The sequence below is a fragment of the Myodes glareolus genome, chromosome 5 (genome assembly GCF_982192425.1).
Source record: "Myodes glareolus chromosome 5, mMyoGla1.1, whole genome shotgun sequence".
NCBI lineage: Eukaryota > Metazoa > Chordata > Mammalia > Rodentia > Cricetidae > Myodes > Myodes glareolus.
This window is the reverse complement of record NC_142030.1, coordinates 69,623,319-69,649,741: the sequence shown is the minus strand read 5'-3', so window position 1 is coordinate 69,649,741 and position 26,423 is coordinate 69,623,319. Positions and strand designations below refer to the sequence as shown.

At 45.1% G+C, this 26,423-nt stretch overlaps 1 protein-coding gene across 5 annotated transcripts in view; it reads right to left on the bottom strand.

The window, feature by feature from the left end:
- Window positions 1-26,423, bottom strand: part of Cacna1e (calcium voltage-gated channel subunit alpha1 E) — a 471,717-nt gene that overhangs the window by 203,801 nt on the left and 241,493 nt on the right. For all 5 annotated transcript variants that reach the window (XM_087906403.1, XM_085688095.2, XM_085688094.2 and 2 more), the window contains 3 exons: window positions 22,498-22,601; window positions 21,508-21,660; window positions 20,206-20,387 (listed from right to left, as the gene is read on the bottom strand). In XM_087906403.1, the coding sequence (XP_087762529.1) occupies window positions 20,206-20,387; window positions 21,508-21,660; window positions 22,498-22,601 (439 nt within the window). The remainder of the gene's footprint in view (window positions 1-20,205; window positions 20,388-21,507; window positions 21,661-22,497; window positions 22,602-26,423) is intronic.

Below are 26,423 nucleotides of genomic sequence, written 5' to 3'. Positions count from 1 at the left end.
GACTATGGGGTGCCCAGCCACAGTGGATACATCTATAATATAACTCCTACACCTAAGACTCAGGGAACATTGTAGAGGAGGAAGCGGTAAGACTATAAGATCCAGAGGGCCAGGAAATCTGTTATGGGATTGTGTTCTTAGAAATTACAGGGACAGTTCACCCATGGTACTTCAATTGTACTGCTGCCTAAACAAGACCTTTGCACCTCTTTGAGGTTCCTCCATGAAGCCTCTCCTGACTACTTCAGAAAGATATCTCATGGCTCTTTACGCCCTGCAGTGCTTGAACCATATGCTTAAAAGGCCCTCACAGAATACCAAGACAGACATGGAATACATGCCATGCTTCTCTCTCCAAGACCAGGAGCAACATCTCTTCTGCCTTTGCATAGCCAACAGGTTGAGAAGTTAAGAGAGTCAGCACTCTGGGATGTGGTGCATTTATTAATCTGAGCTTTTCAAATCACCTACTTTCTCTCCTATTCTGTTCTAACTCATGGAAAGAGCCAGTGCTTTCTAGTTCAACAAAGCAAGACTCTCCACTTGAGTAGCTAGCTAGATAATCTTGAGCAGACCTGAATTGCCTCATCTGTAAAATGAAGAATGATCAGAGTAACCACCAAGATTACTAGAAGAATTAAAGTCACACATGTAAAATGTTCAACACACAATAGGCATGAGATAAATGTTAGGCAGCATGCTTATCTCTGCTTTCTGCCTTTATATCTCTCAGTTTTTGGTATAGTCTATTGTTTATAGAGATCTCAGCCAAATGTTTTGTTCTGAGAGAGGAGGGGGAAGATAAAGAGGAAGGCCTACAGATATATGGATAGGGAGAGAGAGCATTCACACACTGATAGCAGATGGGCACTTCACAACTGAAACTGTGGGAAAAAACAATGCATTCCCTTGTTATCAACTTCTGCTGACTACTGTAGAGACCCCCAACTGTAACACCCAGAGGGGCCAAATCTTAAAGAGACTGTAAATAGTGGGTCTCATAAAAGAGGTTGGTTGTCATGCTGTAGAGATTATGAAAACTTCCAAATACAACAGAAATTTAATTAAGGAACAGAATAAGACATGAACAGATGATTACGACCCCAGGATGTTTCTTTGACGGAGTGAAAACAGCTACAGGAGTGGAGTCCTACATTTTTTCTTGTCAATCATCCTACATCTTTTCCCTTCTTTGATCTTGGACATTCAGATCCCTTCCCAAAGTACAACTTGACCTTGGGACATATATGTCACTGACTCACTCTTCCAGCTTGTAACAGAGCTGAGAACTTTTGCTTCCTCGGTTCTTATCCTCTCCCATCCTACTTCATCTTGTTCTGTGTTGTGAATTATGGACAGTACTTTTGGTACTCAAGAAAGACCCTTTATCAAATCTGAGCAAAAGAGAACTGATGACTGGTTTGGATCAACTAAGAGTCTTTCAAAAAGACAACAGACTACCCAGACATGCATAGACAGGCCCACGTGTACACACACATGCACACATACACAAACACACACAGAGCTGTGTAGAGGAGATGGAGGTTGGCAAACACACATGGAGGTATGTACAGGAGATGGGGAATTGTTCCTTCAGGAGGACACTCTTGAAACTTCGTTTGGACAGGTGATGATGAGATGGCCTAAAGACATCATTAGGTGTCTTCATTTCCTGCCTGTCACTGTCACATGCTCCACCACCTGCCCTGCCCTTTGTCAGGCACACAGGGTCAGGGTGGATAGTGGCACATGAGACAGTGATAGGCAGGAAATGAAGTAAGGCACCTCCTTTCCAGAAAGAGCAACTCACTGCAGGCTCTGTGCAATCTGCGGGACATGGTCAGCTTCTGTGAGTGTGTGTGTGTGTGTGTGTGTGTGTGTGTGCGCGCGCGCGCGTGCACATGCATGCATGTGAAGGGGGGGGGAGAAAGAGAGAGATGTTGCTGAATTTCAGTTTTACACATTGCAAGCATATCCACAGGAGGCTTCTTCCTCGGTGCCCAAGACAAAATCCTCACCCTCGTGCAAAGAGACTCATGTCTACAAGCTACAGCACCCCTATGACCGACATGCACTACTGTGGGACAAAGCACCACACCACATGAATCTCCTCAGCTCAGCCTCCCATTTTCTCTCTCCTTTCCGCCCACTTCTCCACTTGCTAACAGCACCCAAGATCCAGCTTCAACAACCTAGTTTGCAGCTCTGTTAGCTCTACACGGAAGTCGTAAGACAAAGGCAATAAATAGCTCGAGGACAAAAGACGGGCCTGCACCCTCCCCTTGCTCTGTCGCACGCAGGCATCCGTAGATGAAACACCAGCAATTATGCTCTGTGGTAACATTTCCTGGGTATGGCAGGATGGGCTGGGGTGCGGATGCTCATGGGAAGAGTTCTGTAGCATAGAAAAAGGTATAGGTTCAAGACTCTTGAAATTTAGGCAATGGGATCTGAGGTGCTGGAAGCCACAGAAACTTCTCTTTGAGGAGAGTTGTCACAGAGACCTAATCGCTGGTGTCTTGCTGTTGTTCCTCCAAATTCGGTCCTGGAGCACATTCCTTGAGGGCTGTCCTACCTACCACGCCAACATCATCTTCTAATGACAACCAGCCTGTCACCTAGAGAGGAAAGTGGGTGACAGAGGCCTGACTAGAAACACAGAGAAAGAGGAAGGGAAGCCACAGACAGTAACTTAGCTGACTCCTCCAGCATTGCTCTTGTTTGGGGGACATATGCATACAGGGTGTGACTCTGGGTGGCACATGTCTGCTGCCCTTTGGACTCTGCCGTTGCTTCCATATAGTTAGGGGAGCTGATAGCTCTGGTTTAATGAGGTAGCTGATGGCGTCTGAGAGAGGCGCCCTCAAAGAAAGGTGGGGGTACATCCCACAATCATTCAGATATGAATGGAGTCTCATGGGAAGGAATTCAAGCTCCCATGCTCCCTTTAGTCTCTGCACCACCTAGAAATCTGGTTTTTATATAATCTATTCTGTCAGGGGCCTTTGTTTTACATTATCAAGGAAATGACCAGAAAAGGCCATGATACTATGAGGTTTTGTGCACAAAAGAAAGAGAAGGAGCTAGTAATACTTTGGATCTACATTTTACCTTTATTTCCAAGAGATCCCATTGACCATGACTGTCAAGACATGTTGAAGATGATGGATGGAGCATCCTCATTGTAAATCTCAGCAGGAGAGACTAACCGGCATGCTCATAACCTTAGGGTATTTTCATGAACGCGTACATCCATAAAGCATCCCTGGTTCGCAAAGCACTCTTCCCCCATTCTTACCTGTTTTCACAGCCACAGTGGGAGCTAAGTACTGAGTTTGTGTTTGAATTCACAATAGAGGAAGGGCGAATGGCTTACCCAAAGTTATCAAAGGGGCAGAAAAGGTAAAGAAACAAAACCTGGGATGGAATACAGGTGTTCTCCGTGTAGCTCAATGCCTACAACTGCCATATTCCTTAATGAATTCACTAGTTCAGTCCAATCAGTCCCCTAAGATACTTATTTAGTGACAAGTCACAGAAATGACTATTAATACCTCTTAATACACACGCACACATGTGCACACACAGGCAGGCACACACACATATATACATACACAACCCTCAGTGTCATTAGAGCAGAAAAGAAAACATGGGTATCAAGCTGCTAATAGCTATATTCATCTACAAATGAATTATCTGTATCAATATGATTACATTAATAGATTATATTGATCTACTGTATGAATAAAATTTACGTTAGCAAAATATTTATTTTTAGTTTTTAAAAGATCAAAGGGTTGTCACAAAAACAAAGACAGAAGAAAGTAGGCTGGTCACAAGTTAGTCTTTTTATCATATCAAGATTCCAATGCCAAAAGATTTTCTTTAATTCAGTTTCAAGTTAAATAAATGTAATTTTGTGATAAGCTAGGTGGCCATTCTTTTCTCAATATGTCAGGCTCATAAAGATATCACCACAGAATCAGCACACGGCTCCTCAAGGACACGTCTACACAGGAATCCAAGGCTGCTTTGGTATCTGTGGACACGGAAGAGTCCTGATGCACTGGAATCTGGACTCAGCTGCACAGTCAGCATTCCCCAATACCCAGATCAGATGTAAGTTGGCAAGAACTAGTGAGGACACTCGAAGGCAATCCGGAGCCACTGTTACACCAGAGATGGGTTTTTTTTCTAGATGTGGATGATGTGATGAACAACTGTGTTTATAAGCAGGGACACAGGGCATTTGAGCACTCTAGACATGAACTAGAGACTCAGCAAACACGTAGAGGAATAGAAAATAGGATGAAAAGTTGTTGTACCTGCCCCTGATGCAACCAATCACCTTCCTTGAACAAGGAAAAGGAAAGGAATTTGCTCACTCTGCAAAATGGAGTCAGCAAATGCCCAGCTCACATGAGCAAAGTCATACGAGTGCCCACATAGTAAGAAAAGAACACACTTTCATAAGTACATTCATATGGTGTATCTTCTATGATTATGACAAAATCCCTTTAGGGTAGGAGCAGCAGGCACATTACATCTTATGATGAAAAGGCAGATGTACATTTGTTTGTTCATCTATTTGATACTTGGAAGGAGAGGCTAAGAATTTGACTGGTGATCACAGGGCTCATGATAGGAGGGCAGGCAGCAGCCATCTTGTCCAGTGTCCCAAGCAGATATGAGCAGATATGAAAATGGAATGGGTAAAAGGTCCAAGTCAAGAAAAAGAGAAGGAAAAGAGGAAGCGGAAGGGAAAGGGGGAGGGGTGGGAAGAGAAAGGAGTAGGGGAGAAGGGGAGAAGGGAGAGAAAGGAGGAGAAGGGAGGGGAGGGGAAGGGAAGGGAAAGGAGGAGGAGAGGGAAGGAAGTGGAAAGGAGGGAAGAGAATCTTCAACTGAGGGGTTGCTTTTGATCGCAAGTCATCACCAGAACTAGGGCACGCTTTTTCTTCCTTCTCAGATGCGGGTCCCTTTAAGAGTATTTCAAAGCCAGGTTCCAAGCCAAGGAGGCCAACTGTGTCACAGAAATGAACTGCTAATTATACACAAACCCTCAGTAAACATTGAAACAAATTACCTTTCCCCTACTTTTCTCTGAATGTTTTTTTCCTCTATCAGCCACAGAGGGGAGCTGAGCCGGTATAAAGGTGAGACGGTGGTGGTGGTGGTGGTGGTGGTGGTGGTGGTGGTGGTGGTGGTAGTGGGGAGGAGGAGGAGGAAGAGGAGGAGGAGGAGGAGGAGGACTTCCACTGTCGGAAACCAGCATCCACATCCTGATGGGGCTGACCTGTCTGAAGACAGAGCCGTGCTGCATGCCCAGCAGCTGGCACATCTTTGGTAAGTATGCAGAACTAATCTGAAGACAACCCATCAGTGGATGCCTAGGGTAAGGTGCTAATGCTGGAAGGTAACATTTAGGCAGGAAGGGGACACAAACACCTAACAGATGACTGGTAAACAGGGCAGTCTGGGCAAGTGACGGCTGCAGGCCACTGACATTTAGGTCTCAGAGAAGAGCTTGGAGGAAGGATTTCTCTCTGGCCTCCCGAGTCACAGCCATGAAACACCCTGTGGGGGAAGTACCCTGGAGTTTTGCAAGGAAAAACTGCAGCTCAATGATGCCAAGAACAGGGATGCAGGGCTGACAGTGAAGCTAATGAAAGGTACAAAGTAGCCAGACTCAGAGACGGGAACAGCCTGTGAGGACCCGGAAATGTGCAAAGAAGGCTGTGCAAGATGTTTTGCTTGTCTCCTCTACATGGTGTTTTAAAAAATATTTAATAATATCAGGCACTATGGCACCATTATGAGTCAGGATGTGCAAAAAGCAACATTTGTAGTATCTCACTTAATCACCACGCAACTCTACGAGGGGAGTATCGTAATAATTCTCACTTTATAGATAAGAAAACAAAAGCGCAACATTTAAAATTTCCTTAGTCACAAAGGGAGTGAAGATGGGACCAGGACCCTACCTTGTCTGTTATTCCACCTTTGGGATCAGAGATCATTTTTTTTAAAACAAGATCATCATCATAATCTCAATACATAAAACTCACAAAGGAAGACATCTTGGGGATAAATGCCTTATATACATTTCATAAAAAATGGATTCACAGTGTAGAATGTTTCTTTAATATCATTTAAAAACTGCGGTTGTCTCTGGGAAGATGACAACTAGAAGCAGAAGTGACAGATGACTGTGGCAGTCTAGGACCAGCCTTGGCATCCACTTCATTTCTCTGTTTGATTTTGCTTCACATGTTGAAAAAGATCTTGAATCGTGAAATAAAGGTAGGCACATGGGTTCAGGTTTCATTAGGACGACGAACTAAGACAGAATGAAAGCTCTCTAAATCAACAGCGCGTTTACACAAAGTTCAAGTGAGTGCAGAGATGATGGCAGAGGGAGCTTGGCTCCATAGTCTGCACCAAAAACAAATTAAGCCAGCTCACCGCAGGTAGCCTCCAAGTGTGAAATGTGGTTTCAAGCACACGGATCACACACAGCTTTTTAATTTAGTTTTTTTTCTTAATTTTTCTATTTCCTCCACTCTACAGGGTTGTCCTTCATACTTAAAAATTTTAGAATTCAGAGAGATATAATACCTAGAATGGCTGTTTCTCTTCCCCTAAAATGTTATTACAGAATTTTTTTTGATAGATCTTAGAATCAATGAACCTTGAGTCAAGGATATATGATAGATAAAGGACAATAGGGGGACTCACAACTGGTCAAAATGCTGAGACTAAGAGACTGAGCGCTCAGCCTAAATACGACGCCTATATTGAGCCTATGCATACTTCCCTTCACCAAAGCTCAGGGACCGTCTTGAACAAGAAGACAGAGAGAATGGAAGAGTCAAGGGATGGGGAGAAGAACTATGAAATGATGTCCCCTGGACCTGCTATGGCTGTCACCCTTATGGACTCACAGCAGCTGTGGTTACCTGTGCAAGACCTTCACAAGAACAAGCTAGGCAGAATTCCAGCACAGATGGTGGAGATGATTTCCAAGCCCAACCCCTTATTGGCAGCTGATACTTTCTAGGTGAGAGCATCATTCTTTTTTGAGGATGTAGCCACTGGTAGGATTCCCCTGCTCTAAAAGGGACATGAGGAGGTGTTGAAGAGGGTAAATTGGTACACACACACACACACACACACACACACACACACACACACACATATAATCATATTTTATTGTATACTTGTATGAATCCTCAAGAAGTAAAATCCCCAAACCAAAACAAAACCTAAGTATATTGTAAATGTGTAGGAACTCACTACTTTGTACAATTAATATATACTAAAATAATTTAAAAGTTATTTTAAGGTGCTACCAAAGATTATCCATGGATCTCAGTGGGGAAGTCCCTGGTCTAGGGCAAGGACCAGTATCTTAGAGATGAATGGAGGAAAGAGAGAGAGTGAGAGAGAGAGACAGAGAGAGACAGAGAGAGACAGAGAGACAGAGACAGAGAGAGACACAGAGAGAGAGAGAGAGAGAGAGAGAGAGAGAGAGAGAGAGACAGAGAGACAGAGAGAGAGAAACAACCAGGGAAGGAAAGGGCTACAGGGGATAGAAACATCCTCTCTCCACCCCCAGAGGCTGCTGGCATGAATCTCGGCTGTTCTTGCTGAGAAGACTACTCAGTGAATGTATGAAAGGTTCCTGCCTTGGTCTTTCCTTTCAAAGTAGACAGAACCCAGAAATGGCTGAAGGTGAGGAAGGACGGAAAGGCCTCCTAGGTCCTCTGTGGCCAGGTTTATAATTTTGGCTTCCTTTCTTTCTCTTGACTACGATGAGTTCCCAGGACATCAGACATAGTCCATACAGATATCAGCCAAACTGTTCTCATTGGTCTTTTTCATAAAATCCTCTCCATGCAGTTAATTCTGTTCTCTGCCTCTGGATGTGTGCAGAACAGCCTGTTTGCTTTTGGGGACAAACAATACTTAAGAAGTTCTCAGGAACTCTTCAAAAGACTCGCCAAAAGTGAAGTGGGATCCTGAGTAACTGAGAACGAAGAAGCTCCCGTCCATCCCCATCTCGTCTTCGGAAGAGGCTGAGGTGAAATCAACCTCCTGAGGGAAGGGGACAAGAGGGGGCACTGACTGGAACTGAGAACAAAGCCAATGCCTAATTGTAACATGGATTATGTAAGGAGGCTCTCACAGCTGAGAGATGGTTATCCTTCCAGCCCTCCCTACATGGCCACAACCTTGTAAAATCAGCTTCCAGGTTAGCCTTTTACAACGATATAAAATCACATCCTAGTGGATACTAGACAAATGATGTCCCTCCAGGGAGTGTCGAGAGCCCTGTCACCTCTGTCCTGTAGCCTGCATGCAACTCGCTCTCATCAGACCCCCTTGTTCCCTGGCCCTCGCATTAAATGGGACAGGTCTACACAGGTTTTCCGGAAGCTCCCTTTATGTTAGCCATTTTCCCTGGTCCTCCGAGAGAGTTCTGCGTATCTCTCTACCAGCCATTTGTGATATTCCCTTTGCCTTATGGTTACAAGTGTCTGTGCATCCCCATTCAGATGACTTGACACCCCTTCTGGGTGGCCATTCCGTGCCAGTTGCTGTATCATAGCCAACAGTGGACAATACATGACGCCATGAAAACCCACCTGGTGGGAAGTGCAGGCTGGAGGCAGATAGTGTTTTCCCTTCAACACCCTCATACTCTCCGGACTGTTTTCTTTCCCAGCGCCTAGCAATTACAGTCATCTAGAATAGTGGTTCTCAGTCTTTTAGGGCACGGCCTCAGAATCCTGAGGGAGTTTGTTAAAACGGACTCCTTCATTCTACCTCCGGGACTATGTAACACTGGGTCAGGGCAGGACCCATTGGTCTGAAATTACAGAGGCTGATCCTGCATGATTTTAAGATGGGCCAAGCTGGAGGGGTCCTGAAAAGCACTGCACAATAATTTTTTTCGAGTGCATGATTGATGGGGGAAAAATTAGAGGCCTCTTGGCTTTCCCAATGGGTTGAGAACTGTCGCTATGCCATTGCTGCCTGGCTGGGATTCTGGAAGCATTTGGCTCCAGAGTGATTCAGTGAAAAGTACCTGAAATGACTGTTGAGTCACCACTCGCCACCTCCAGTTAATTTCTGTCCCTGAGGCCCGGGGACAGATCACCTAAAGCTCAGCATTGTCTCCAAACAGGGAGATCATAGCCGATGGCTCTGTGACACATCAGGCACCCGAGGCATGGATTCGCTATTAAACTGTGTATTAGAGCAGGCTAAAAGCAGGCGAAGGAGCCCTGAGCCAGCCTAATGGCCCTGTGCAGACAAAAGACTGGGAGACCAGCCTGGTGCATGGTGTGAAACTCAGGCACCAGATCAGGAGGCAAACAGCGCCCTTGGAACGCATCCCAAAAATGATGGCATCCCTGGTTTGACAAATTATTAAGAAATCAAGATGGATCTACAGAGAGTAGGAACGGTTTCAAGGCGGAGACAGCGATGAATGGGAACAAGACAAGCATAAGCAAGAAAGAAAACCTGTCTCTCCCCATACAAGGAGCCTGAGGCGGAAATGCTACAAGCCGATGATTCCAGCAGGGTGCATGGCAGGACTTCCAGAGAGGACATGTGATTAGCCAAGGGAACAGGCTGCCACAGCACTCTGTGTTTTTGAAAAGCTTCCTTCCACCCCGCACAGCCCTCTTTTCACTTCTGAATCCGACACGTGTTTACTGGTTCCCTAACCTTCCCTCCCTTCCTGAAAGCCTCATTGTTTTCCTCTCATAGGCCCCTTTCTACCTTCTTAGCATCTCCTGTTACCCACACATAAATATACAAATATAACGTTTAGAAGATAAGATCTACATGTGAGAAAGAACAGAATGGATTTGTCCTTCTAAGTCTGAGTTATCTCACTTAATGTAACATTTCCATGTTCTACCTATCATCCTATATGTCTCATGATTTCATTTTCCTGTACAGATGGATAAAATTCCATTGTGTGTATATACTACAGCTTCATTACCTATTCATTCGTCGATGGACATCTAGGCTGTTTCTATCTCCTTGCTTTTGTGAACGGAACAGAACAGGAGTCAATATGAACGTGCAAACAGCTCTGTGAATCCTTTGGGCATAGGTCCAGGAGTGGTACATCTGGGTCATATGATAGGGGACAGGTGGAGATAGAGTAGAGGGAGACAGCTCGAGAGAAGGGAGGAGGAGAAGGGGAGGGCAGCGGGGAGGAGGGGAGGTATTAACCAAAACGAAGTATGTGTGCAAATGCCATAAAGAAACCTGTTACTTTGTGTGCTAATTAAAAACCTAAAACTGGGGGCTGGAAAGATGGCTCAGTCTGTAATATGCTTGCTGTGAGAGCTAGAGTTTAATACCCAGCACCCACATGAAAGCCGAGTGTGGCATTGTGTGCCTGTAATGTCAGCACTGGGCAGGCGGGGACAGGAAGAATCCCTGCCTTGCTGGCCAGCTGCTCTAACCAAATGGGTGAGCTCTATGTACAATGAGAGACCCTGTCTCAAAATGAAGATAGAGAACAACGGGGAAAGACGCCCAAAGTCAGCATCTGACTCCACATATATATGTGCATATGCACCAGCCCCCATGCACTCAGAAACAAAGAAGCTAATTCATTAAAAAATCAATTATATTCAGGTATATGATGCTAGCGAGGCAGGTGGTAGGCCCGAGGGTTTTCAGTCCCTAAATGTTCTCAAAAAACCTTTGGAATTTAGCAGAAACAGGCTCACTGGGATTGAGGGGCTTAGCTGTGGTTCTTGACCTTCCTAATGCTGTGACCTCATGTTATGCAGTTCCTCATGTTATGGTGACCCCTAACCATAAAATCATTTTCATTGCTACTCCATAACCTTAATTCTGCTGTTATTATGACTCATAATATCTATGTTTTCTGATTGTCTTAGGCAACCCCTATGACAATGTTGTTCCACCACAAAGGGGTCACAACCCACAGGTTGAGAACTGCTGGCTTAGATGGTGTGCAGGGTGCCTGCCAATCATGGCTTCTCTGTCCACGGGCAGCATACAACGGGCGTGTTCACTCTGGTGAGGACAGGTAGGACACCCGGTGACAGATCAGAACTCTCAGTTCCCAAACCCCTTGAGACGTCTAAGAAATGAAACAGCACCAGTTTACTTCATAGACTGAATTTGCCTGGCATATTCGAGCCAGACTTCATACAGGGCCACATTCTCCCCTCGACAATTTCTCCCCCACCTCTTTTCTTTTTACTTAGCCCAGTTTCCACTGCCCAGCTACGAGCATGCACCCGGCCCTCTCCCGCTGAGTGAACTCATGTGGCAAAATTGCTTTGGAAAAAGCCAGGTCTCTAGCTACCACTGTTTGCAACTAAGTGGCTATGGTCTTTGCGGAAGGCATTCCATGCTGCTCACTAGTCTCCCATGAACTTCATCACCACTGACACCAAGGGGGTCCTGGATGCTGCACAGAAATCAGGCCATTTTCCTACCCCATTTACTCCTCACACTTTGAGAAAGCTCATTTACATCCTATCCTCAAACCTCCAACATCTTCCTCCTCAACCCCTCAGCAGATGACCTCAACTCCTACTTCACTGAGAAAACAGAAGGAATTGGAAGAGAATGTGTACCATCTCCCAACACTCCATCTGCCAGGCCCCCTCCTTTGACCTCTGCACGCTCCCTTAACTGTCCCTGCCATAGAAATTTTCATTTTCAGCCCAAATCTTTTTTAATCCACTGGAAGCATTTGACTCGAATGAGCACAGCATTTTTGAAAGAGGAAATATGAATGTGAATGAAAGAGAGCCTACAGATGTAACATATACATCTGTAAGGGATCGACCACAAGGCAATGCAGGGCAGCATCTCCTTCATATGCTGTCGATAAATGGGGGGAATGCGTTTCAAAGAGCTGACTTTCTTGTCTTCCTTCTCCTCTAAGTAGCCTCTTCCATGGGGCCATGGATGTCACACTTTCTAGCTGCTCCTTCTTAGTCACTTTTGGTTGTGACTCTACCTCCCCAACACCTTACCCTTGGAACTCAGTGACAGGATCTCCCCTATTCTCTACTCTATAGTCACTTCCTTTATGATCCCACAACTTCAGCTACCGTCCAGACCCTGAGAACCTCCCAAGTGATATGTGCTGCATGTGCTCCCACGCTGAATCCATTTCTCCAACTTCATAATCTTCCCACCACACCACATGAGTGTGGCAGATCCAGTGTGCCCAAACTCAACTCTTACTCTATTCAAACTACTATCTACGGATGACTCCAACCCTCTACCTTCTCTCGCTCTTACAAGTCGACCAGAGGATGCCATGGCAACGTTAACCCACACCCAGAATCCACCGTTCACCTCCTACAGTGTTGCCTCGCTGATAGCAGCCCCTACCCTGCTGCCTTGGGTCAGTTCACTGACCTCCTAACTCGTCTTCCTACTTCCAGCCTTGCTCCTCTAGAGTCTGTTCTTAGCAAAGGCTCTGGGTCTTTAGACTGCAACACAGGCCATGTTACTTCTGTCCTCCAACACCACCCACACTTTGCATTCCAGCTCACTGATGTTAAGATGGTCACCAGGTTCATGGGATCAGGCTGCCTACTCTGTACCCTTCTTCTTCCCCTGGCTTTAGCAATCACTGCCTGCATTCCGCCATGCCAGCCTCTGTGCTGTTCTGCAAATGTAATGGGCACATACCCATCTAGGGTCTTTGTGATTCTGTCTCAGCTCTGTGGGGCATAAAAAAACAAGAAAGAAAACCACTTAGCTCATTCCATTACCAGCTTCAAGCCTTCACTCAGATGCCATCTTCTCAGGACGGTCCCCCCCACAGCTTCATTTCAAAGTGAAGACACCTTTTCCCTTTCTCCGCTTAATTATTTCCACAGCATCACTATCTGCTATAGTCCATTTGTTTGCTATTTATTCTGAATTTATTTCCTTGAGATGGAAAGTCCATGAATGTGGGGACTGTGCTCTAACCCCAGCATCTACAATAGTCCTGACACTTAATAAATACTAAATAAGGGTGGGCGGTAGTGACCCACACCTTTAATCCCAGCACTTGAACTCTATGAGTTCGAGGTCAGCCTGAGCTACAAGAGCTAGTTCCAGGACAGGCTTCAAAGATACAGAGAAACCCTGTCTCGAAAAACCAAAAAAAAAAAAAAAAAAAAAAAAAAAAAAAAAAAAAAACCAAAAAAAACCCTCTAAGTTAATAGCAAGTTAATGGTTAATGTATGAGTCTGTAAATGCATATGAGAGTAAAGAGAGGAGAGAAAACCTTTATTGTGAGTTTTAGAAGCAATCTATCTCTCTCTCGATCTTCTTTCCTCCTTGAAGAACTTGGGACTAAGATGTTCTGCCAGGGCCTTGGGAGCAATGAGGAGGAAGCTGTAGCCCCTCACTAAGTACACTCCACCTTGCAGCCTTCACAGAAGAGGGAGCAGACCCACTTCCAGGATCCACTTACAATCTTTCCATTAATCAAAGAAGTCACTGGTGAACATACAGAGTAACAGAATCCACACATCACCTATATGACAGGGCCAGTCACAAGAACAGAGAGGTATAGATGGGAGACAGAAAGGTGAAGAAAGATGGTCGATTCTCGAGCATGGGTGATGCTGTCTCCAAGTGCTCCCAGATGTTAGCAACCCGATCCTGGGCCAGTTCCCAAAGCAGATGGGGTACCTCATTATCCTAGCTCCGTGAGAGGATCACTGCTCCTGCCACTCATCTGTCAAATGAGCTTTGACAGACGTCCTCCTATCATCAAAGCGTGCGGAGGAGGTGATAGAGGACGGAGAAGTGAAGTGAAGCTTAGACATGGTCCCTAGTCTCCCATCCTTCAGTCTGTGGTGCCTTCTATAGAGATCACAAAAGCAGGGTTACTCTGAAAAGAAATTCTTTTCATTAGCTCTGGAATATGGTGGTGTTTTCCCCACCCTCAACATGCTTGTATATCATACACCTGAGCAAAATCTCAGTGAGGCACATAGAACAGGTGTTAACAAATTCAACAAATACTAACTGTACAGCTAGAAGGCAGGATAAAAGAGAGCCCCTGGCATAAGCCAGAGGATTTCTGGGGAGTGAAGGCAGCTCTCAAAAGCACCCAGACTGTAAGTTGCCTCTTTTTGTCAAAAAGCCAGTAAAATCAAAGACTTCTCCCACCACAGTTGCTCGGAACATCCTGTGCAGAGACAGGCAAACTACAAAGCTGGAGAAACAGCACAGCTCCGCACGCACATCTGGATCAACAGCAAGCAAGAACAGACGCAAATCCAGCTACAGGCATGCAAAACAAGCAAACTAACAGACAGAAAGCCTGGCCATTGATAGCAGAGTCCTGGATAGCTGCAGCTAGGGGCCGAGAACCTGAGCAATCAGAATATTAGTCCTAAAGCAAGAAAACGACCGGCAAGATCAGCAGACAGCATAAAACAAGAATGCCAGCTCAGGTCCAAACCAGGAGAAAGTCCATTCTCCCGGCCACATCAAGCCTCGCCGAAGAGGATTAAAAGTTAAGACTCAAGCCAAAGGAACATTTGCTGAGTGAACTGTACTGATCAGGGAAAGAACACGCTGTGCTAGAAAAGGAACACCTATCAGGTTTAGGATAAATAAAATCAATTCAATTAGTAAGTGCCAGGGAGAGCGTGTGAGTTGAGGAGACCTTTGGGAGCTGTAGTCCAAACAGGTAGAAGCATCCAGCAGAACTGAACTGTTCTGTATTCTTTTATCACAGGAGGAAAGGAAGCCAAGAATACAGTTGGAATTTGACCAAGGAGACTTGCAATTTTGGTAGAGACTAAACTAAGCCTGGGTATACTCCATGTAGCCCTGACAATACGCCCCTGACTAATCCCCTCACAGCGTAACATGATAATGAGAGAAGGCACACACAAATGAAGCTAAGAGCTGTCAACGACAGTGATGTCAGGTCACCAGAGGCATTTATGAAGAGTCCGTGTAAAAGAAGAAAAGGGACAAAAACCTTTGCATCTTTCCTAGTTGGTTTTAATCGTCAACATGACACAATCCAGAGTCATCTGAGATGGGAGTCTCAACTGAAGAATTGCCCAGATCAGATTGGCCTGTAGGCATATCTGTGGGGGATTATATCATAATATCATAATTAATTGCTATATGAGGGCCCAACCCACAGTGGGCAGCACCATCCATTCCCTGGGCAGTCTGTAGGCAAGCCAGAAAATGGCTTTCTACTTTGAGTTCCTGTTTGGAAGTATAAGCTAAATGCATCCTTTTTCTAAGTCACATGCAAAATGCGGTCATGATGCTTATCGTAGCAAGAGAGAGGAAACTGGGATTTTAACATTTTAGATAAAATGGTTAAATGTCCTCATGCTTGAGGACATTTTGCAATGGCTCTCTTACTAGTCTGAATGTAACTAGGGCCAATTAGTCTTGCATACTTGTTGCAATAGTTGGAAAGAAGGGACAGCAGAATTGGTTGATAGTGGTTGCCTTGTCTTAGCGTTTTGCCTGAGGAAGCATCAGTTAGGAGAGCTGAACCATCCCAGAATGAGAAGTGACAGGAAGTTGTTATGGTTATTTTTGGTTGTCAGTTTGACTACACATGGAATTAACTAAAATCAAGCAGATGGATACACCACCTATGAGAGGGTTTTCTTAATTAAATTATCTGAAGCAGAAGACCCACCTTTAATTCAGATCTTTTGATGTAGGAAGATTCACCTCTAATCTGGGCCACACCTTCTGGTGGCAGTGTATATAGAGCACATGGAAGAAGGAAGCTTTTGCCCTCTTCCTGCTTGCCCTCACTCTAAGTGGCGAGTCCATTCCTTCACTGGCATTGGAGTTCACTTCTTTGGGATTCCAGAGTCTACTGAAGACCAGTTGGGACAGCCAACCTTGTGGACTGAACAACTGCTGGATTCTTGGATTTTCCATTGGTAGACAGTCATTGTTGAACTAGCTGACCACGGCCTGTATGCCACTCTGATAAAACCCCTTCATAGACATTCATTCCGTGTAGATGGAGGCTACAAAATAGTCCCACACTAGCAGCCTCCACCTACATCTCCATCAGTTCTGTTCTGTAGTCTTATTTATTCGTATTTTAATAAATAAAGCTTGCCTGAAAGTCAGAGTGCAACACTAAGTCACTAGAGGCCAGGGAGTGGTGGCATACACCCTTAGTCCCGGGTCTCGGGAGACAGAGGCAGATGGATCTCTGTGAGTTCAAAGCTACTCTGGGCTACACAAAATTGATCCAGGTGGTGGTAGCTCACACCTTTAATCTCAGTGTCTGGGAGTCACACACCATTAATCCCAGCACTTGGTAGGTAAAGAAGGAGCAATATGGCTAGGCGGAGAGAGGAATATAAAGGGGAAGGGACAGGAATTCACTGGAGTGTTCAGTCTGAGCTTCCAAGGAGACAAGATCTTACCCTTTTCAGCTGAGGATTTGGTAGAGGTAAAAGTCTCTAGTGGTTGACTGCTTTGCTTTTCTGATCTTCAGCTTGAACCCCAACATCTATCTCTAGGTTTTTATTATTCGTGTTACACTGTTCCTCCAGAGAACCCTGACTAATACAGAAGGAAACCAATATCTTAATGTCTGTATTTAGTGGAGGTAGTGATTCCTGTGTAAAATATCAAGTAGCATTTATGATATTAAGTTGATTAGTTGTTCATAGTTCCATGGTGCACACACATTTTGTCATCACAATGTCTAAGTTTAAATTACATGAAAAAAATTCTTGAAGGAGGAAGAGGATCTAAACACTCACAAAATAAACAAAACTTAGAAGATCTCCAAGCTCCCTCTCTGAAGTTATATACTCGTATAATTAACAACCGCTAGGAAGAGGAAGGACACTGTCCATCCCACCACACTGTCTACAAGTCAGTCAGAAAGTTTGAGGTATACAGTTTCCATGAATTGTCACCCCTGCTGGGACAGATTCCTCAGTGGCATAGCTGCCTTGAGTCACCCATGCTCTTATAAGTAACTCCTCACTCACACGCCTGCAAGAAGAAGCCCAAATAACCTCACTGGTTTTCCAAGATAAAAAAACAAACAAACAAACAAAAGAACAATTCTCAAGCATGAACCTTTTCTGCCATTTCTAGGTGCTTGTCTCCACGTGGCCCTGACAAGAGGGCTGTCGGGGAGAACAAACACGTGGAAAGGACTGGCAGATGTATTTGTCTACATCATTTCCGCTCTTATCTTATCCCAAACCCCTTGTCTTTCGAAGATGAATGGTTCAGTTTCAGCACAGGAGGACTAAGTCAGCAAGGGGTGCCCTATCTCCTCTTCATAGCTCTGCTTCAGCCTTGCTTCACACCCCAGGTCCTTGCCCAAATGAGGTCAGTTTTGATGGTTGTTTCAGATAATCCAGACTTTGTCTTTGTTCCACTCACGGAAGACTGGGTGCCATGTTCATCTAACGTCTCCTGAGTCAAGGTGCAGCTATCCACCCCAGTCTGACTATCACTTCTGCCAGCGATGCCTGGCTCCGTGCCCTGCTCCTAGCTCCAGTGCTTGGGGAAGTGATGTTTTTTGGAGTACACAGAGTCCTTTCCGCTTGCGTGTAGCCAGATTATTTTGGAGGAACCAACCCTATTGTCCCACCGGTTCCCCCATGCCTAGAGTCAACCAACAAGGCTAGCAGGAGGCTTCAGGTCCATGACTAACAGGTTTTGGACTTCAGAGAGGGTGTGAGTCGGCGGCCCTGGGAACCGCTGTGATGAAAGGCTTCATGGGATCTGTAGTTGACCCTGTTTCCTCCCTGATTCTTTTATGGATCAAAACGACAGGGGAGAGCAAGAGCACTGTTGCTTTGTGTATCCTCTGTCACTACAACTGACCGATAACTGGAGAGATGGGAATTGGAAGAAAGAATAATGACGGCAGGGACCATGCCCCTCCCCCGCCCCGACAGCCATCTTTCTAGTGTTTTAGCACAGTGCTTGGATACAGAGTATCTTCTCGGTCGATGAGTGCAGAAATAAATAATGAATGAGCAAATGAATTAATGCAAGAGCGATGAGAGGCTCATCTGCTTCCCTCCTGCCCGTCTCGGTACCACCTGATCCTTGACCAGAGGCATGGCAGATGACACCTCTATCCTCAAATGCAACACCTCTCCTTTGGGGCTTTCCATGCATTTATCACATCACTTAGGTGAGTCTACACGTCTAATTGAAGTTCATCACTTTCAAAGCCCCACAAGTGACACCAGCCACTACAAGGCCGGTGCTATAAATTTCTTGAGGTTCCTGGCTAATCTTAGTGGCATTGCCTCAAGACAATCTTCACATCTCAAATGAGAAGTGACTATCTTCACCATGCTTGTCTCCTGCACCCTGCAGCCTCCCACAGCTAATAAGAATCCCAGAGCATTATTTGGGGGTTTCTGGGTCACAGTGCCCTTTAGAGCTTGCTGAGCATCTAACTCCTGGTTCTGGAGACCTCTACCCTACCGTCTGCAACTTTAGCTCAACAGCCTGTAACTCTTTCGTGCTAAATTTCTCAGTTGTATCTTGCTCATCCTGTATGGGAAGAGATCCAAATTAGTTCAGTCATTTCTTGGTGTCTGTGGGACATAGGTGTACGGACCTCCCATGGATACCAAAATGTGAGGTTTCTCAAGTCCCATATATGGCACATATTTGCATGTAGCTGTATCCAACTTCCCACGGCTTTAAATAATTTATCTGTTACTTAAAATGTCTAATACAAATGCAAATGATATGGAAATATCTGTACTGTAAAGTTCAGGAGATAATGACAAAGACAAAATTGTCTATAGCTGTTCAGTCTGGGTGCTGCGATCCTAGACCTAAATAACCTAACGTGTTGTAGAAAATTTTACAGCCTTAGCTGGATGTAAATTTAGCATCCATAGATTGGAACCTAAGCATCAAGGGGTCTGACTACAATGGTCACTCAGTTCTTAAGTACCTACATGTACAGGCCTCGTACCATCTTTGTTCCTGTCCCTTACCCTCCCAATGACTGCTTTCCATATAAGTCACACTCTGGTCACCTAATTCGTTTTGTACATGTAGGATCAGATTAAGAAGATTAAGAGAAGAACAGAAGGGACTAGGGGGACCCTTGTGATAAAGGCAAGTGAAGGGTGTACACATGCGCTGGATCATCACTCCAAATGTGTCTGACTTATCCGACAATAGCTGAAGGCAAGGACACAGACAGAGGACACCATCCTTCATAAGTGCCTTCCCATATTGCTTTGCCCCCCTCTGCCCACTTATATCCCATGAACATCAAAAAATATACCTCTCCCCCAAGCTCACTATTGAACTTGGGCTCTGCCCCATGCCTTGGGTGACTTATTAAAACCAGACTCTGCAAGGCAGAAGAGACAGCGTGGTTACTTTGTCTAGCTTCTATCTCCTTGCTGGAGTTCCCAGCATTCCTCCCAGGCAGCTGAACAGTTGTGTCTCCTACACCAACTCAGGACCTCCCAATGTGTCTGACCATGTGAATCACCGAGGACCCCATCAAAAGCACAGCTCACCAATGATACACAGCTACCCAAAGTCAGCATCTCCAGGGCAGGGTCCTAAGTACGCGGATTTTCAGGGAGCTTTCTAATGAGGCTCACAGTCACCATGCTTTCTCTGGCATGTAATGCAGTAGTTCTTGACAGTGGCTGCATATTAAAATCGGCTAGGAAGCTTTAAAAAACGTCAATGACAGGCCTCTACCCCTAGACATTCCTACTTAATTGGCCTGGAGTGAAGCCCAGGCAGTATAATATTTAAAGCTCCCAGCTGACTCTAATGGGCCGTTGGGGTTGAAAACCACTATAACAGCTTTTCAAACTGATGGTGAGCCCTTTGGGGACAGTAACTGAGAGCCTTGCACCTATTAGAACACCTCACTATGCTCCACTACACCATGCGGATCCAAAACTCTCCACAACAAGGTAATCTGATTTGACTTGTTCATTCACCCGGTGACAGAATGACAGGACGCAGTCTACCAACTGCAATAAGACACATACTTCCACTCAGAAAAAAAAAAGAGGGGCACAACCCGTTAGGCTCTGCTAAGTTCCCAAGTTGAATACAGATAACCCCAACTTTTCCTGTTCCAGAGGAACCAAAATAGCACCAGGGTTCCACCGTATCCCACACCCCTCCCCTCCCATCCACCAGCTCACTCACATTGTACAGCACAGTGGTCCACCCTTCCATCGTGATGCATTGGAAGACAGTCAGCACAGCAAAAAGGATGTTGTCAAACTGGGTGATCCCGTCATTGGGGCCGATCCAGTCCTTGCATTCGTAACCAGCTGGGCAGCCCTGCACACCACACGGGTGGGGAGGATCAAATCCCTCTAGAATACCTGTGGATATATTTGGAGAGTAGGAGACAAACCATATGGTGCTCAGCATGAACTGGAAATGATCCTAGGAAGACACAAGAAGGCAATTCTCCTGCCACAGACAGAAGCTGGTCCATCATGCCTCAAGTCCTTTCCCAGCCTGGCCACTCAGCACCTCTCAGTTCACACCCTTGTGCAATTCAAATGCTTCTGGAGAACAACAGGGCCTCTATCTTCTTCAGATCCCAACCAAGCTCTTCTTTGGGCTGCACCACCACAGAAATTCACAGGGCTGCTTCACACAGAAGAGCCTGAGGTAACGGCAAACTCTCTCTGATGTTCCAACCCAAGGAATCAGGATGGACCTTGGTTCTCCCTAGGTTTCTCCGGGACAGTTATAAAACCAATGGCTGCTTTATTTTGCTAACTTTATTCTGCTTTTCAGGTGTACACTTTTGGTTTTAAACTAAAGGTAAAAAAAAATCATTTGGAGATTATTTTCATAAAAACATGATACCTATTTAGGATTCTTTAACTTATCCTTCATTGCCCCAACTCCCTCCCTGATTTTCTTCCTAGAGTATATTATTTGGCTTGTGAAGAACAAATAAGGCATAAGTATATGGGAAATGGGGTTATATGCATCCCACAATTGCCAAGGCACAACTGACAAGCCAACCTCAGAGCTCCCTCAGTTCTTTCACAGAGAGGGGAGACCAAAGTGAGCTGGAGCACAGAAGAAAGCTCTCTTTGCTGATCCACTGGGACCCCCATCTGATTCTGGTTTCTGGGGTCCCATTGGTCTGTGGATCAAAGATTCTGTTCTCCAGAGCATTTATCCAGACTAATGGCTTTGGTATGTATTCTAAAAGCCCTCTGCCATGAATATGGAAAGCTGAGACCACCTATTAGAAACCTTTCAACTACAGACAAGGAGGCTATGTGTTTTGCAATGTAACTGTCACGCGGATCTTTAGGCTGATTGTACTTCAAAGGGCCACAGAGTCTAGGAAGTTTCTGATTGTAATTCTAGGGTTGGAACAGAGTATACTTTTTCAGCGCGGCTCCAAATGCCTTGAAATTACGCTCATGACCGAACAGGGGAAGTGAGAAAACAGAAGACAGAAAACAATGCCCTTACCTGAATTGTTCATGAAGCACGCTCGATGTAACTTGCCACTGTAGAACTCCAAGCCAATGATGGCGAACATGAGGATGGCAAAGAAGAGCAGAAGGCCAATCTGCAGCAGAGGCACCATGGCCTTCATGATGGACTTCAACACAATCTGCAGGCCTATGGAGAGGAAAGGGAATGAAGCAGAGCCCTCATTCATGGCCCTCTGACAAGGTAGATTTGTTTACCCTCTCCGAGGAGGGCAAGTCTTCCATGGAAAAGGAACCATCAATCCTGAGATGACAGCAGCCATTCATAAAGAGATAACCAAGACAAGTCAAACTGAAGATTGTCACCTCCTGTCCCCCTTCCCTTTCCTTCCTCCTCATGCCTGCCAACATATTACCCTTTGTGTTTCCTCCATGCTAACTGGTAGACCCCCCTTCACAGATTAAATTCATTAGTCCATGTTTCTTGCTCCAAGAACATTAGGGCAACCCCTGCTAGGGTACAAATCCTACAAAATAGGGATAAAGTTGAACCTTTCCATTACTCTTTCTCAGACCCAGCTCTGCCAAGTGGAGAAGTACAACACTAATCAGCAAACAGATAGCCTTTGACAACATGTATAAGACTTTTTAACCTTGGGAAAGTAACACACTTATTTCTGCAGATAAAGCTACACACATATAATGATTACAATTATACTAAAATGCATAGGGAAAATACATCAAATTAACATTTATTTCAGAGTGATACAATGAGAAACGGCCTTCATTTACTTAAAACATAATTGACAGAACACAAAATTGTCCCACATCACTTTCTTTTTTAAAAAAAATCTTCCATTATTATTTAAATATGAGGAAATGTTAAGTTTATAAGTACAATGCTTTGCACAATTGTTGCATGTCCAGGGCTTCCTTCCAGGAAGACTCTTGTCTATCTTACATTGACAGATACCCTGGATCCAGCTGAGGATACTAGACAATGAGAAAGAAGAAAGAAGGTGCTCACTAGGTATTCCTGACACGAGCTTTAAGGGCCTCAGGACACGCACAGCACGGAGGGTCCGCAAGTCCACATGGGTGTTGAAGTGGGTTCCCGCAGTGGCCAGGATGCTGTGGGCAGAGACACAAAAGAGTCAAGGTTACCACAGCCTGTCTGGCCCCTCCTGCTTCATGGGGAGGCTGGGCTGAGCAGGCTCTGCCTGGAAAGTACACAAAGCTAGTGCCAGCTGCATGTGGGCGCACCTGAGCCGGGCTGAATCACCAGTGGTGTCGAGTAGAATTAAATATAGCCATCTGGATTTCACTGTGCAGAGACATTACCATCATACTGGCGTCCTCATCCCAAACCATGAGCAGAATGCACCGTCTCCAACCTAAGACCCACACCTGAGCCAAACCTGGTCCCTCACTTTCCTCTGTCCCTTGCAAAATTCCTTCCCTTTTTCCTTCTTATCAGACCTTTGTTTTTTTTATTTCAAAGTTCCCTGTTCCCATCTCCTGTCCTCTTTAGGGAATTTGCCTGGATTAACTTCAGGGAAGAAGGAACTTACTCTTCTCCTCCTTGACACTCAGAATTGTTACCAAATAAATAAATTATACTGACTTTAATGACTGGGAGCTATATACCTATGTCATTATGCATTATTAATAGATTTTATAATTGCCCCCAAACCATTCTTTGACCTTGACTGGGTTTCTTTGCTTTCATTTCCCCACCTTCTACAGTCATACCCAGAGGCATACACATACACACATATACAAATCCACACAAATACTATTAGATTGTGTAGAGAAAGTATCAATGAGGCAATTCATTGTCTATAACCCAGTGACAATGCTGGTACCTTGTGGGGACAAGGGCGCACGTATATTTGTGAGTGGTACAGCTGACGACTAAGCATTAGTGGGATTAGGTTTTTGTCTTGGCCCAGAGAACTAGCCACGTGATACAAGTCACTCAACTTCCAGGTGTCTTTTTTTTTTTTCATCTATAAAATAGAGGAGTACAATGACCTAGTTTTAGACACAAAAATTACACCATGTTGAAGATGCAAAGTGTTCTGGGCCAAGCATGGTGATGTGTGCCTGTAATGACTACACGTATAAAACTGAGCCAAGAGAACTACAAGTTCAAGACCAGACTAGGCTACACAGTGAGAAACTATGTTTTGTTTTTTAAAGTGTACTGGAAACTATAAAGTGCAAAACTGACATTGTTTCTGACATAAGATCAATAATATTGACTTAAATTTGCCAGCTTATTCTTTGTTTTGTGGGCTATTAACTTTTACCCCTCACAACTTCTCCAAGATTAGCCCCTCTATTCGGAAGCCCTGGGAAATGACTCATTTGGAAAACCGCAGAGTAGCAAGAATGGCTGATTTAACTATTCGTTGTGGAGGCTCTCTGCAAGATTTCAAATGTAGGCAAAGAGAGCCGTATGAAAGGCCTTACGGCTAACGGAAGCAGATGCCGGATCAACAGGTACTGAGAATGCCAATCCAGGACGACAGACACAGAGATGGCTGTGAACACAGGGCTGACTACCAACCCCACAGGCTCTCCTCTGTGTGGTGGAACACTCCAGACCTTAGCAGGAGGCAAGCATCTGCACAGTTCACATTAGCACAGGAAGAGAGCCCACACTGGATTTAGGCGACTGGGATGAGTGGTGGAGATAATGTTCAGCTTTTATACTTTGGACTCGGGGAGATGGCTCAGTTTCTAAAACACTTAGGTTGCAAATATAAAAACCTGAGCTCCAGTCCTCCGAGCGTACGTTAAAAAGCCAGGCATGGTAAGGCACACCTGCAAGGCCAGTGATTGCCAGATGGAAGGCAGAAAGTAGGTGGGTTCCTAAAATCCCAGGTCCACCAGCCTGTCTCAGAGTAGAACATGCCTTAGCACCAATATATGGGAGCTGTCCTCTGACTTCCACACACAAGCAACATAAAAGCTTGTGTTGGCACCTACCCACATGCATGAACACACATACGTACAAAACACATGCAAAAGCGAAAAATATTATGTAATCTGTGCTCACATAATCTCAAAAGAAAAAGCAAAGCACTCCTACTCTCATGAAGAACCCATCACAGGCAAGCTTTCTCAGTGGGTTCCATTTTTCCTGACCCCAACCCCCACATCGTCCTCTGAAAAGAAAAGCCAGGAATGAGCAGAATCCCAGACACTGCTCGTGATTCTCGCTTACAAAGTCAAAGAAGGACGCTGGGGAGGGGACGGCATAACTTCGAAAGAGGAAAAAGAACAAAGAAATATAGAAAATGGAACTGAAAAATATGACAGAAATAGACAAAAGGGGGAAAAAAAGAAAAAGAAAGAAACTTCAAGGCTAGGTAACGGGATAGAGACTGAAGGAAAACAGGGCCATTGTTCTGCACCCCCATGAACAAAGGCTGGACCCAACACTGAGCCTCTCCGCTGCCCAGGTGCGAGCCTCTCCCTTCCCTGTGTCTCACAAACACAGTGTGAGGAATCCACTCGGCTCGGAAACCAGAGTTCGGTTTCCTAGGATACCCAGACACTCCGATGTTCTTTCACATCGCACAAAGAACTGCTGGAAGTGAAATTTTCCTCCCCAGGCCTGGGAGTGACAGGTAGGCTTTAGAACATGGAGGTGGAGGCAGAGTCAGTGGTACAAGAGGGCACAAACACACAGCGGAAAACGTGGTAGGAAGACAGCAGAGTGGGACTCCCCAGAGAAGTCGTAAAAAACGTGGAGACGCAGACAAGGAGGAAAATAAGAAATAAAAGCCAACGGAGACGCAAGTGTCAGGGAAGCGTGCAGGCAAGCTCACGTGGGAAAGGGCATATGAGAAAAGCTCGCATGAAAGACAGAGGAAAGCATGTGTTGTTATTTATCCCAGGGGGATCACATAGCCGTCCCTAAGATGTGTCTGTTTACTCTCCCACCATCCAGGGTGCTCCTGACTGAATTCATCCCACACTGCAAACAGACAAGCAGGACCTCACCCAGCCCATGTTTTTAAGCTATTTTGTTGCTTAGAAATTTTTTTCTTCCAGTGCAGGAATATTAGTAACAGAGCTTTTAAAATACACATAGCCATTGGCTGCTTCTTAATTTCTATTATTCAGAAAGCCCTTGAGGGCAGGAGCTATAACTTGGCTACCCTATAACTTAGCCACCTGTTAGAAGCAATGAGATTCAGGAGTGTAAAGTTCTCTGAGAGAAAAGGGTCCTACTCTGTGTTCCCATCTCTATCAGTGCATCACTACCTCTTAAAGGAGTGGGACATTCTCATCCATCCCTCTCCAGGCCTGGGGTACCTAGTAGACACACCTGTGCTCCTGACAGAGTCAACTTCAGAGATACCTGTACCCTCAAACCTATCCTCATAGCTTACAATAAAAACTTACTTAATAGCAGCTTGATGATTTGAACCTAATCTTCACTGGTAAAAAAAATTAACTCATTTGTAGAAATCAATAGCTGGTAGGGACCACGGGTATCCTAGAACTTACTGGTGAGAAGATGAGACTAGCAAAGCTGGGACGGTACTCAGACATGTCTGAGCAGCTAGAGCATCTGGGAGCACATCATCCAACATCGAGAGTCTGATGAGGCTCTTATAACATAGTCCTAAGACTTGGTGCCCAAAAGGAACTCCATATCACAGGACGTCCTCGGTAGGAAGGATAGAAGGAAGGAGGATGAGATGAAAATGAAAGACTAGAAGCCACCCCCACCTCGGCAAGTATAGAGAACTCAGCAAACCTCTACCGTGTCTAATGCAGGAAGACAGGGGGAAAGGGAGGTAGGAAATGGCCCCTGACACATAGTCCCATGGAAGCAGCCACTTAGAAGACATAATTACAACACACCATGAGGATTCTTAGCAGAGATGTTTAGGAGACATTGGGGTAGCAAATACAGAACGTTTGCTCTATGTT